This window comes from Agelaius tricolor, unplaced genomic scaffold (genome assembly GCF_023055355.1).
Source record: "Agelaius tricolor isolate 1412-34295 unplaced genomic scaffold, bAgeTri1.0.p SCAF_7, whole genome shotgun sequence".
In the NCBI taxonomy this organism is placed as follows: Eukaryota; Metazoa; Chordata; class Aves; order Passeriformes; family Icteridae; genus Agelaius; species Agelaius tricolor.
In genome coordinates this window covers 2,558,240-2,571,692 of record NW_027269267.1, presented here as the reverse complement: position 1 = coordinate 2,571,692, position 13,453 = coordinate 2,558,240, and the positions used below count along the sequence as shown (strand labels likewise).

Here is a 13,453-nt window from a genome sequence, read left to right as displayed (position 1 = left end):
GCACTTGGAAAAGTGGAGGATTGGGAGGGAAATGCCCTTGGAAAAGTGAAGGATTGGGAGGGAAATGCCCTTGGAAAAGTGGGAGGGTTTGGAGGGAAATGCCCTTGGAAAAGTGGGAGGGTTTGGAGGGAAATGCCCTTGGAAAAGTGGGAAGGTTTGGAGGGAAATGCCCTTGGAAAAGTGGGAGGGTTTGGAGGGAAATGCCCTTGGAGAAGTGCAGGATTTGCAGGGAAATGCCCTTGGAAAAGTGGGAAGGTTTGCAGGGAAATGCCCTCAGGAATTGTGGAGGATTTGCAGGGAAATGCCCTTGGGAAAGTGGGAGGATTGGGAGGAAAATGCCCTTGGAAAAGTGGAGGATTGGGAGGGAAATTCCCTTGGAAAAGTGCAGGAATAGGAGGGAAATGCCCTTGGAAAAGTGGGAGGGTTTGCAGGGAAATGCACTTGGAAAAGTGGAGGATTGGGAGGGAAATGCCCTTGGAAAAGTGGGAGGGTTTGGAGGGAAATGCCCTTGGAAAAGTGGAGGATTGGGAGGGAAATGCCCTTGGAAAAGTGGAGGATTGGGAGGGAAATGCCCTTGGAAAAGTGGAGGATTGGGAGGGAAATGCCCTTGGAAAAGTGAAGGATTGGGAGGGAAATGCCCTTGGAAAAGTGGAGGGTTTGGAGGGAAATGCCCTTGGAAAAGTGGGAGGGTTTGGTGGGAAATGCCCTTGGAAAAGTGGGAGAGTTTGGAGGGAAATGCCCTTGGAAAAGTGGAGGGTTTGCAGGGAAATGCACTTGGAAAAGTGGAGGATTGGGAGGGAAATGCCCTTGGAAAAGTGGGAGGGTTTGGAGGGAAATGCCCTTGGAAAAGTGGAGGATTGGGAGGGAAATGCCCTTGGAAAAGTGGAGGATTGGGAGGGAAATGCCCTTGGAAAAGTGGAGGATTGGGAGGGAAATGCCCTTGGAAAAGTGAAGGATTGGGAGGGAAATGCCCTTGGAAAAGTGGAGGATTGGGAGGGAAATGCCCTTGGAAAAGTGAAGGATTGGGAGGGAAATGCCCTTGGAAAAGTGGGAGGGTTTGGAGGGAAATGCCCTTGGAGAAGTGGGAGGGTTTGGAGGGAAATGCCCTTGGAAAAGTGGGAGGGTTTGGAGGGAAATGCCCTTGGAAAAGTGGGAGGGTTTGGAGGGAAATGCCCTTGGAAAAGTGGGAAGGTTTGGAGGGAAATGCCCTTGGAAAAGTGGGAGGGTTTGGAGGGAAATGCCCTTGGAGAAGTGCAGGATTTGCAGGGAAATGCCCTTGGAAAAGTGGGAAGGTTTGCAGGGAAATGCCCTCAGGAATTGGGGATTCTCACCAGAAGGTGTCCACAAAGGAAGTGCTTTCCCTGGTGAAGAGAGCACACCAGAAAATCCTGATTTTGATCACGTTGCAAATTTCCCTCAATTTTTCCACGGGTTTGCTGCACCACACCTCACAGGGATCCACTCCTGGGAGGGCAAAATAAAAGAAATGGGAATTCCTGGGTGAATTCAGGCAGTCCAAAGGGCCAGAAAATACCAAAATCAATCATTATTACAGGAATTCCAAAGTGCCAGTAAATACCAAAATCCATCATTATTTCAGGCATTATGAATTACCAATTAATATTAAAATAAAGGAGGAATTCAGGCATTCCAAGGTGCCAATAAATATTAAAATAAAGGATGAATTCAGGCATTCCAAAGTGCCAATAAACATTAAAATCAATCATTATTTCATGAATTTCCAAGGTACCAATAAATACCAAAATCAATCATTATTTCAGGCATTATAAATACCAAATAAATAAATAAATAAAATTTAATATATTGCTATATAAATACCAATAAATATTAAAATAAAGGATGAATTCAGGCATTCCAAAGTGCCAGTAAATACCAAAATCAATCATTATTTCAGGCATTGTAAAGTACCAGTAAATACCAAAATCAATCATTATTTCAAGCATTATAAATACCAATAAATATAAAAATAAATAAATAAACAAATAAATAAATAAATAAAATTTAATATGTTGGTATATAAATACCAATAAATAATAAAATAAAGGATTAATTCAGGCATTCCAAAGTGCCAATAAATACCAAAATCAATCATTATTTCAGGCATTATAAATACCAAAAAAATACCAATAAATACCAAAATCAATCATGATTTCAGTCATTATAAAGTACCAATAAATATTAAAATAAAGGATTAATTCAGGCATTCCAAAGTGCCAATAAACATTAAAATCAATCATTATTTCAGGCATTATAAATACCAAATAAATACCAATAAATATTAAAGTAATTAATTAATTAATATATTTCATAAAATTTAATATATTGCTATATAAATACCAATAAATAATAAAATAAAGGATTAATTCAGGCATTCCAAAATGCCAATAAACACTGAAATCAATCATTATTTCAGGCATTCCAAAGTACCAATAAATATAAAAATAAATAAACAAATAAACAAATAAACAAATAAATAAATAAATAAATAAATAAATAAATAAATAAATAAAATTTAATATACTGGTATATAAATACCAATAAATAATAAAATAAAGGATGAATTCAGGCATTCCAAAGAAACAATAAATATTAAAATAAAGGATGTATTCAGGCATTCCAAGGTGCCAGTAATATTAAAATAAAGGATGAATTCAGGCATTCCAAAGTGCCAATAAACATGAAAATCAATCATTATTTCAGGCATTATAAAGTACCAATAAATATTAAAATAAAGGATGAATTCAGGCATTCCAAAGTGCCAATAAACATTAAAATCAATCATTATTTCAGGCATTATAAATACCAAATAAATACCAATAAATATTCAAAGTAATTAATTAATTAATTAATATATTTAATAAAATTTAATATATTGGTATATAAATACGAATAAATAATAAAATGAAGGATTAATTCAGGCATTCCAAAATGCCAATAAATATTAAAATCAATCATTATTTCAGGCATTATAAATACCAAATAAATACCAATAAATATTAAAGTAATTAATTAATTAATATATTTCATAAAATTTAATATATTGGTATATAAATACCAATAAATAATAAAATAAAGGATTAATTCAGGCATTCCAAAGTGCCAATAAACACTGAAATCAATCATTATTTCAGTCATTATAAAGTACCAATAAATATTAAAATCGATCATTATTTAGGCATTATAAATACCCAGGGAAAAAAAATCAGGAAAAAAAAACCCAGGAAAAAAAAAAAAAAAACCAGGAAAAAAAACAGGAAAAAAAACAACAGGAAAAAAAAAAACAGAAAAAAACAACAGGAAAAAAACAACAGGAAAAAAACAACAGGAAAAAAACAACAGGAAAAAAACAACAGGAAAAAAACAACAAGGAAAAAAAAACAAGGAAAAAAAAAACAAGGAAAAAAAAAACAAGGAAAAAAACAGGAAAAAAAAAGGGGAAAAAAAAGGGGAAAAAAAAGGGGAAAAAAAACAACGGGAAAAAAAACAACGGGAAAAAGAACAACGGGAAAAAGAACAACGGGAAAAAGAACAACGGGAAAAAGAACAACGGGAAAAAGAACAACGGGAAAAAGAACAACGGGAAAAAGAACAACGGGAAAAAGAACAACGGGAAAAAGAACAACGGGAAAAAGAACAACGGGAAAAAGAACAACGGGAAAAAGAACAACGGGAAAAAGAACAACGGGAAAAAGAACAGGAAAAAAAAAAACAGGAAAAAAAAAAACAGGAAAAAAAAAAACAGGAAAAAAAAAAACAGGAAAAAAAAAAACAGGAAAAAAAAAAACAAGGAAAAAAAACAAGGACAAAAAACAAAGGAAAAAAACCAGGAAAAAATACAGGGGAAGAAAGAGGGACAAGGACAGGGGGAAAAAAAAGGGGGGGAAAAAAAAGGGGGGAAAAAAAAAGGGGGGAAAAAAAAAGGGGGGAAAAAAAAGGGGGGGAAAAAAAAGGGGGGGAAAAAAAAGGGGGGGAAAAAAAAGGGGGGAAAAAAAAGGGGGGAAAAAAAAAGGGGGGAAAAAAAAAGGGGGGGAAAAAAAAGGGGGGAAAAAAAGGGGGGGAAAAAAAAAGGGGGGAAAAAAAAAGGGGGGAAAAAAAAAGGGGGGAAAAAAAAAGGGGGGAAAAAAAAAGGGGGAAAAAAAAAAGGGGGAAAAAAAAAAGGGGGAAAAAAAAAAGGGGGGAAAAAAGGGGGAAAAAAAGGGGGAAAAAAAAGGGGGAAAAAAAGGGGGAAAAAAAGGGGGAAAAAAAAGGGGGAAAAAAAAGGGGGAAAAAAAGGGGGAAAAAAAAGGGGGAAAAAAAAGGGGGAAAAAAAAGGGGGAAAAAAAAGGGGGAAAAAAAAGGGGGAAAAAAAAGGGGGAAAAAAAGGGGGAAAAAAAGGGGGAAAAAAAGGGGGAAAAAAAAGGGGGAAAAAAAGGGGGAAAAAAAAGGGGGAAAAAAAAGGGGGAAAAAAAAGGGGGAAAAAAAGGGGGAAAAAAAAGGGGGAAAAAAGGGGAAAAAAGGGGAAAAAAGGGAGAAAAAAAACGGGGGAAAAAAACGGGGGAAAAAAAACGGGGGAAAAAAAACGGGGGAAAAGGAGACGGAAAAATAGGGAGAAAGGGCAGGGAAAAGACAGGGGAAAAGACAGGAAAAAATGGGAAAAAGAGAGGAAAGAAACGGGAAAATACAGGAAAAAATGGGGAAAAAGAGAGGAAAAAACCAGGGGAAAAGACAGGAAAAAATGGGGAAAAAGACAGGAAAAAATGGGGAAAAAGACAGGAAAAATGGGGAAAAAGACAGGAAAAAATGGGGAAAAAGACAGGAAAAAATGGGGAAAAAGACAGGAAAAAATGGGGAAAAAGACAGGAAAAAATGGGGAAAAAGACAGGAAAAAATGGGGAAAAAGACAGGAAAAAATGGGGAAAAAGACAGGAAAAAATGGGGAAAAAGACAGGAAAAAATGGGGAAAAAGACAGGAAAAAATGGGGAAAAAGACAGGAAAAAAACAGGGGAAAAGACAGGAAAAAATGGGGAAAAAGAGGAAAAACCAGGGGAAAAGACAGGAAAAAATGGGGAAAAAAGAGAGGAAAAAACCAGGGGAAAAGACAAGGCAGGGAAAAGAGAGGGGGGGGGGAAAGGTGAGAGAGGGGAAAAAGACACGGGGGGAAAACTCACAAAAAATACACAAAAAAATTATGCAAAAAAATTACACAAAAGAAAATACACCCAAAAAACACCCAAAACACACAAAAAAAACCCCACAACAAAAAAAACACCAAAAAAAAACCCCACAAAAAATACACAAAATGCCCCATAAAAAAAAACCACACCCAAAAATTTCCCTTCCCCAGCTGTTTATCTGCTTATTCCCACAAATTAGGGGATGGTGCAGAAAATCAAATTTCGAATTTGAGCCCTCTGTTTTTCTGCAACTGGGAATTTTTGGTGAATTGTTACTGCAAAACATTCCCTGCAAAAAAAAACCCCAAAAAATGGAAATTGTTTTTAGACCTACACAGCTAAAACCACCAGCCTTGCATGTCCACCCTCTCAGCATTCATTGCCTGCATTTCTGTAAATATTACTGAATATTTAATGTACAGCAGGAGAAACAGATGAGAATTGTTCCAGGGTAAGAGAATATAACAATGCTTCTGCTAAAAAATAATAATGAACCAATTTTCAGGCAAAATAAGGAAAAATGAAATTAAATAGCAATCCAAAGATCCAAGAAATGAAGAATATTGGTTTTGTTTCCATACCTGTTTTAGGATTAGGTGGCACTGTTTGTCCAAAGCTTCCATGATCCTAAAGATAAACACATTATTTACATATTTATATATACATATTTATATATTTACCATTTATTACATATTTACCATTTATTACATTGCACAGCCAATAGCAAACAAAGCCAGGAGCAAAGAAAGCATTTTGTTTGGAGGAAAAAAGAATATTTACCTGCATCCCCATTAAAAAAATGGCCACAGGTTAATGGTTATGAATGGACAGGAAAAGCTTTACTCATTTAAAGAATATTTTCAGTCACACCAGAAGAAGATTCTAGGAATTCATAATTCAAAAAATCAGGCAGCAAAATCATGTTCAAGAGGACCTAACTAAACTCAAAGTTTTAAGAAGATAACACAGGGTTTTTTTAAAAAAAAAAATCAAAAATAATAATTACATTTTGAATGTGTATTTAAATAAAACCATCTAGAGGAAAATAAAAGGAGTTAATTTAGTATTTCATGTTACTTTTAAGGAGTTTAACCCCATTTGAGCACCTCAAGCTGAATAAGAAATTATTTATTCCTATTGATAGATCCCTACAAAGTCTGTAATTTTAGCAAACATCCTAAATGAGTGATTTAATGAACACTCTGGATCACAGGAAATGCTGCACTATCATTTCACAGAAATGCAGAAATGATAAAATTCATGGATTTAACAGGCCGGGACACACAATAACAAAGAGGAGGAAAAAAATCAACTGTGATTTAAAAATCAGCTCATCTTGAAAGACAACTGAGAGCTCTTAAAGATTTTGCTTTGGCAGCAGCAAGCACCCAAAAAATTTTTCACTGGTGGAAATAAATTCTGAATGGAATCACAGGCATTAAAAATTCACATCAAACCCTTCAGAGGAGGAAGGAGAAAAATAATGATAATTAAAAGAGCTGAAATGCCAGGAAATAAAAGTTGAAACCCACAGGCCAAGAGCTGAAATCTCAGGAACCCGGAGCTGAAATCCCAGGAACCCAAAGGGGAAATCCCAGGGACTAGGAGCTGAAACCCCACAGGGGCCAAGAGCTGAAACCCCACAGGGGCCAAGAGCTGAAACCCCACAGGGCCCCAGAGCTGAAACCCCACAGGGCCCCACAGCTCAAATCCCACAGGGCCCCACAGCTCAAATCCCACAGGGCCCCAGAGCTGAAACCCCAGGGCCCCAGAGCTGAAATCCCAGGGCCCCAGAGCTGAAATCCCAGGGGCCAAGAGCTGAAATCCCACAGGGCCCAAGAGCTCAAATCCCACAGGAGCCAAGAGCTGAAACCCCAGGAACCCAGAGCTCAAATCCCACAGGGCCCCAGAGCTCAAATCCCAGAGGGCCCCAGAGCTCAAATCCCACAGGGCCCAAGAGCTCAAATCCCACAGGGCCCAAGAGCTCAAATCCCACAGGGCCCAAGAGCTCAAATCCCACAGGGCCCAAGAGCTCAAATCCCACAGGGCCCCAGAGCTCAAATCCCAGGGGCTAAGAGCTGAAATCTCACAGGACAAGAGCTGAAATCCCACAGGGCCCAAGAGCTGAAATCCCACAGGAGCCAAGAGCTGAAACCCCAGGAACCCAGAGCTGAAACCCCAGGGCCCCAGAGCTCAAATCCCACCGGGCCCCAGAGCTCAAATCCCACAGGGCCCCAGAGCTGAATTCCCAGGGCCCCAGAGTTGAAACCCCAGGGCCCCAGAGCTGAATTCCCAGGGCCCCAGAGCTGAAATCCCACAGGGCCCAAGAGCTGAAACCCCACAGGGCCCAAGAGCTGAAACCCCACAGGGCCCAAGAGCTGAAACCCCACAGGGCCCAAGAGCTGAATTCCCAGGGCCCCAGAGCTGAAATCCCTGCAGGGACAGGCTCTGAGTGTCAGGCTGAGCTGCAGCAGCCCGGGAATGGCCACAGGACCAACAGGTTGGGCAGGTTGTGTGACAGGAGCTGCACTCAGCAATGTCCCCCTGCTGCTGGCACGGGACCAGGCTCTGGCTCTGCCCCAATTTTGGGGTTTTTGTAAGGGAATCGTGGCCAGACAGCAGCTTGAGTTCATCAGCACTGGGAGTGACTCTGGAGATCTGATCAGAGAATCCCAGAATGATTTTGATTGGAAGGGAATTTAAATATAATCCCATCCCTGCCATGGCAGGGACAGCTCCCACTGTGCCAGGCTGCTCCATCCCCAATATCCAACCTGGCCTTGGACATTCCAGGGATCCAGGGGCAGCCCCAGGTGCTCTGGGCACCCTGTGCCAGGGCCTGATCTGGGTAAAACCCCCCTGGAACGTCCTGCAAGTTTCCTGTCACTACAGGACACAAAATAACTTGCTGCTCTTTTCAAGGTAAACAAGGACTTTTTAATTTTTGACTCCAACATTTACAGATTTCCAAAAGTGGCAGAGGATTGGAGGGTGACAGTGCCACCTCTCCACTGACACTGGACAAAACAAATTTCTCCTCCTCCATTAAAGAATGCCAAACAATGAGTTATTTGCCTAAAGCGTGTGAGAAAGTTCCTTACAAGAATGTAAACATCAGAAGGCTTAGGAAAACTTCAAAAATCAGGGTTACAGCTTCCCATCGAGCTCCAACCCCACTTACCAGCTGAAAGTAGGTTGGATCACCAGCAAAGAGAGCCAAGGCTGAAACGAGGTCGGACTTGGAGAGAGGATCGGCCATGGCACATCACCCTGAGAGAAAAGGAGGGTGAGAAACACCAGAAACACAAAAACCAGGAGCTGCCAACGCTTCCAAGGATCTCACTGCTAAACTTCACTTGGCTGGGTTTTGGAAAACTGTGCAGAAGTTCGGTAGAGCTCAATGCTGAGCACAGCCAGCCTAAGCCCGGCAGGAAGCTTGGGACAGAGACTAACTCTGATCGGCACGGCAACAGAGCTGAATGAAGCACGCTATCCCTGCCGGGACAATGGGAGCAGCAGCCCGGGAATCACGGCAGCATCCCGGGAATCCCGGCTGCACCTCGGGAATCACAGCCGAACCCCCGGGAATCGTGGCTGAATCCCAGGAACTGCAGCTGCACTCCGGCTGCACCCCGGGAATCGCGGCTGCATCCCCGGGAATCACCACGGCTGAACCCTGGGAATCACGGCTACATCCCGGGAATCACGGCTGAACCCCCAGGAATCCCGGCTGCATCCCCGGGAATCACCACGGCTGAACCCTGGGAATCACGGCTACACCCCGGGAATCACGGCTACACCCCGGCTACACCCCGGGAATCGCGGCTGAACCCTCCGGGAATCACAGCGGCAGCCCCATAATCACAGCTCCGTCCCGGGAATCCCAGCTGCACCCCGGGAATCGCGGCTGCACCTCGGGAGTCGTGGCTGTATGCCCGGGAATCGCGGCTGAAACGTGGGAATCACGGCGACCCCCCGCCCAGGAATCACGGATGCACCCCGGGAACCGCGGCTGCACCCCCCGGGAATCGCGGCTGCACCCCCCGGGAATCGCGGCGGCAGCCCCACAATCACAGCTACATCCCGGGAATCGCGGCTGCACCCCCCGGGAATCGCGGCTGCACCCCCCGGGAATCGCGGCTGCACCCCCCGGGAATCGCGGCTGCACCCCGGGATGCCGAACACTCCGCCCCGTCCCGGCAGCTCCCAGGCTCCCCCCCCGCCATCCATCCGATCCCGGAACGGCCCGGGCCGGCCGCTCACGTGCCTTATCCCGCCAGCACGGACTGCCAGAGCCCGGGGAGGCGCACGGCACCGCGCTCCGCCCCGGGCGGGCCGGGAGCACCCGTCACGGTACCGGGCACAGACCGGGCAGCGAGCGGCGGCTCCGGGCCGGGCAAGGCGCGGGGGAAGGCGGCCGAGCAGCCACCGCTCCCTCCCTCCTTCCCTCCATTCCTGCATTCATCCCCGCATGGCGCACGCACCGCTCCAGCTCACGGCTCCGATCCCGATCCGCCGCCGCTCCCGCTCCCGCCGCCCCAGCACGCCCCGCCCACCGGATGCACCGCCCATTGGTCGCCCGCCCTCTGACGTCACGGGAAGCGGCCAATCCGCGGGCCGTGCGCCTGCGCGCGTGGCCGGATGCGGGCGGCGCGGAGGCGGGAGCGGGGGGTAGGGAGAGCCTTCCTCCCTTCCTTCCTTCCTTCCTTCCTTCCTCCTCCTCCTCCTGCTGTCCCAGGGCGGGAAGGAGGGAGGGGTGCGGCCCCCGCAGCCGGGGGTCCCCCCGAGGAGCTGCCCAGGAAATCTCCGCCCTCTCCGCGAAGTTAAAGGGAGCAGCCCGGGATGGTTGAGAACTCTCCGGCCCCGCTGCCAGAAAGGGCAATTTATGGATTTGCGCTTTTTTTGGGCTCGTGGTTTGGCTTCAGTGAGTATCCCACAGCCGGATCCGTCACCCCGCGCTGCTGCTTTGCTGCGTTCACGTTTTATTCCGTTTTTGCCCTGAATCGCGCACGTTTTCACATTCACCAAGCGCTGGAGGTTGTTGTGGTGTTACTTTCGGATGGTCTGGACAATGCTTTAGAGAACAGCCAAAGTTGATCTGCTTAACTCAAGGGAAATCATGGAATGGTTTGGGTTGGAAGGGACCTTAAAGTTCATGCCATGGGCAGGGACACCTCCCACTGTCCCAGGCTGCTCCAGCCCCAGGGTCCAGCCTGGCCTTGGGCACTGCCAGGGATCCAGGGATGGAATTCCATCCCAGCCCTGCCCACCCTGCCAGGGAAGGATTTTTCCCTACCATCCCACCTAAACCTGTAATGTTTCAGTGTGAAGCCATTCCCTGTGTGCTGTCCCTGCATCCCCTGGAAATTGTCTCTCTCCAGCTTTCCTGGGGCTCCTGCAGGCCCTGCAAGGCCACCCTGAGCTCAGCCCAAAGCTTCTCCTGTGCAGGTGAACAATCCCAGCTGTGCCAGCCTTTCCTCCCAGCAGAGCTGGGTGTTTGTTACCTTCCCCACCAAAAAACTGAAATGAATAAATAAATAAATAAATAAATAAAAATTAAGTCAATCTGGCCAACAGCAGAGGAAAATATCTTAGGTTCCATCAGCTTTTCAGTGCTGGTGTGATGGGTTCCTCATTTCACTGCGGATCCAAGGTTTGGGAGGGTGGAAAACGCTTTTCTAACCCAAAAAAAGGCGCTGCAAATATCCTTCAGTGCAGGACCCTGCTGTGGGTCTTTGGCACCCTCGGGAGCTGGGCTCAGCTCCTCTCCCGGGAAGAATCAGGAAGGATTTTCAATAATTTTTCATTACAGCTGCAATTCCATCCGGTTTTCTTCCCATTTAATGTCCTCTGTGAGATCATTTTCTGCTTTAATGTTATTTCTGTTCAGATTCCTTTGGCTTCTTTTTATTGAGGTGTTTGGGAGTGGTTTTGTTGGTTTTTTCTTTATTGTTCTGCAGTTTAAATTGGAATAAATTCTTGTCTGCCTTCATAGGAAATCAGAAATTCAATGTTAAATGTAAAATGGATCCCAGGGACTCGGCAGGATTTGTGTCTGAGAGGCAAATTCTGCAATCTCTTGGGAGAGGTATTTCAGTTTAAATAAAAGCAAAATGTACAAGTCTAAAACACCATCAGTCTTATTGTGACTTTTTAATTTTTTGTGCAGTTTTGTACCTTATCTGGGCTTATGTTCCTGAGACTTGGCTCTTCTCCCTGGGACTGACATACTGGCCTCAAAAGTAAGTTCAGCCAATTAAACTCCTCAATCCTAATTATTTTCAAATAAAAAACCTTTTCTTTTTAAGTAATGGCCTTGCATTAAATCCATTCTTCCCTGATGATAAAGGGCTGGAATGTTTCTGAAGCATTTTTTGATTTAACTATAGTGAAAATGTTTTGTTGTGCCATGCAATAAATAATATTGGGATGTTTTGGGATAAATGTGACATTTTGCTTTTAGGAAGTTTGCTGGTGGAAATGCACTAAACTTTAGGCCATAATTAAGAAATAAACACCTTTTTAAAGGAATTTATCTGCTGGTTTGTCAGCAGCTCCAGTGGAGTCAGGATCCATCACCAGAGGTGATGAGAAGCTCATCACAGATAAAAAACCAACATTAAAACTGAGTTATTGTTAAGCATTTGTTACTAAATGTCAAATTTGAAATCCTCTTTCTCAGGTACTGGGCAGTTGCTCTGCCCATTTATCTCCTGGTGTCTGTGGGAATCGGTTACATTTTGCTTTTTGGGATTAACATGATGAGCACAGCTCCACTCAACTCCACTCACACCATCACAGGTAATTTTATTGCTCTTTGAAAAGTTTGATTCTTCACTCAGAATTCTGGAAATCTCTAGAGAATAAACCCCAAATTTTAAGCCTGTAAATAAAACCTAAATTTTAAGCCTTTAAGCCTTTTTTTAAACTCAAATATTTGATTTTTTCGGAACTCCCGGTGGGGTTTTCATCCTTCAAAGTAGCTGAGTTTGTGGTGTTGCACTATAAAATCACATAATATTCTGGGAAGAAAAGGACCTGGAAGCCATGAAATGCTCTCCTTATCTTTTGTAGATAACTTTGCAAAAAAGCAGCAGCAGAAGAAATTCCAGGAGGAGGCAATTCCAGCCCTGAGAGATATTCCCATCAGCGAGGTCAACAGGATGTTCTTCCTCCCTGAAAGAGGCACCTGCAACAGCAGATAGCTGCTATTGAAACCTGCTTGGACAAAGGATTAATAAAACTCCCAGAGTTTCATTAATTAAAACCTCTCCAAGCTAAAAATAAAAACTCCTCCAGCCAGAATTTCTAATTAAATTATTATTATTATTATTATTATTATTATTATTATTATTATTATTATCATTATCATTATCATCATTATTGTTAATAATATTATTAATATTAATAATATTATTAATATTAATAATATTATACACTTTAATAACCTGAATTGCTCTGAAAATTATGCTCCAATAATTTATCTGGTTATTCTTTAAAAAATTAAAAAAAAAAAAAAGTGGTTTCAAAAGTGTTCTGTTGCTTGCAGCTTTCTGCTTGGAATTCCCCTCTGAGAGGGAAACAAAGCAGCTTTTAGGCAGAGTTTAATTCCTAAATTAATTCAATTTCTCTTTCAATTCAGGGAGAGAAAATGTGTTTTGCCAGTCAAACACTTGAGGATCTCTTTTAATTATTAACTGGAAGTGTTTGCATTGTAAATATGTCATTTGCCTTGGTAAATATTAATAAAATGTGGCTGGTTTTTTCCATCTTCACCTTTTTCCTGTGGTTCTGGGAGGTTTCTCCTGGGTTGAGGTGATAAGTGCTCCATTTCCCTTCACAAAATTCCTTATTCAGCCAAATCTGCTGATTCCCCCAACCCCCAAAATATCAGATTTACTGAGTTACCAAAAATAAAGGTGGGTTGAGAAGATTTGCTCAAACAAGTGTTGAATTTACTTTTTAAAACTTATTTTTAAGAAATTACTGACAACAAAGTTCAAAGGAATAGCTGGAAATAGAGGAACTGACGGGTCCATGCTGTTAATGCCCAAGGTTAAGTGACTCAGATGTTTTATAAACAGTGAATTTTAAGGTTTTTTTTGTTTATTTCCTTTCTCCCAAGTGTCACAAATTCAGTTATCTCCAGGACTCAATGTTATTTAGGTCTATTTTAAAACCCAGTGAATAGAACCTCATAATTTATTAGGCCTGTAACCAACTTCAGCAGAGAATTGAGTTGAAAATGTTATTATTTCATTAAAAGATGAATAAATGG

At 42.8% G+C, this 13,453-nt stretch overlaps 2 protein-coding genes and 1 long non-coding RNA gene across 6 annotated transcripts in view; 2 read left to right on the top strand and 1 right to left on the bottom strand.

Annotated features, from left to right (window-relative positions):
- TTC3 (tetratricopeptide repeat domain 3) overlaps positions 1 to 9,772 on the bottom strand; it is an 84,788-nt gene extending 75,016 nt beyond the window's left edge. For 2 of the 4 annotated variants that reach the window (XM_071430121.1, XM_071430119.1), the window contains exons 1-4: positions 9,660 to 9,764; positions 8,357 to 8,445; positions 5,757 to 5,802; positions 1,332 to 1,464 (exon numbers count right to left, since the gene is read on the bottom strand). In XM_071430121.1, the coding sequence (XP_071286222.1) occupies positions 1,332 to 1,464; positions 5,757 to 5,802; positions 8,357 to 8,434 (257 nt within the window). In that variant the 5' untranslated portion in view covers positions 8,435 to 8,445; positions 9,660 to 9,764. Of the gene's footprint in view, positions 1 to 1,331; positions 1,465 to 5,756; positions 5,803 to 8,356; positions 8,446 to 9,659 lie in introns of all 4 variants that reach the window. The other 2 variants (XM_071430122.1, XM_071430120.1) reach the window with 2 other exon arrangements.
- On the top strand, positions 792 to 2,532 carry LOC139591506 (uncharacterized). The gene is made up of 2 exons (XR_011679658.1): positions 792 to 1,217; positions 1,286 to 2,532. It is a non-coding gene; the product is annotated as an uncharacterized lncRNA (long non-coding RNA).
- Positions 9,773 to 9,810: 38 nt separating the features above from the next.
- PIGP (phosphatidylinositol glycan anchor biosynthesis class P) lies at positions 9,811 to 12,950 on the top strand. The gene is made up of 4 exons (XM_071430139.1): positions 9,811 to 10,099; positions 11,345 to 11,417; positions 11,858 to 11,976; positions 12,250 to 12,950. Exons 1-4 carry the CDS (start codon positions 10,018 to 10,020, stop codon positions 12,378 to 12,380), a joined length of 405 nt encoding a protein of 134 aa, XP_071286240.1. The 5' UTR covers positions 9,811 to 10,017; the 3' UTR covers positions 12,381 to 12,950.
- Positions 12,951 to 13,453: the final 503 nt, after the last annotated feature.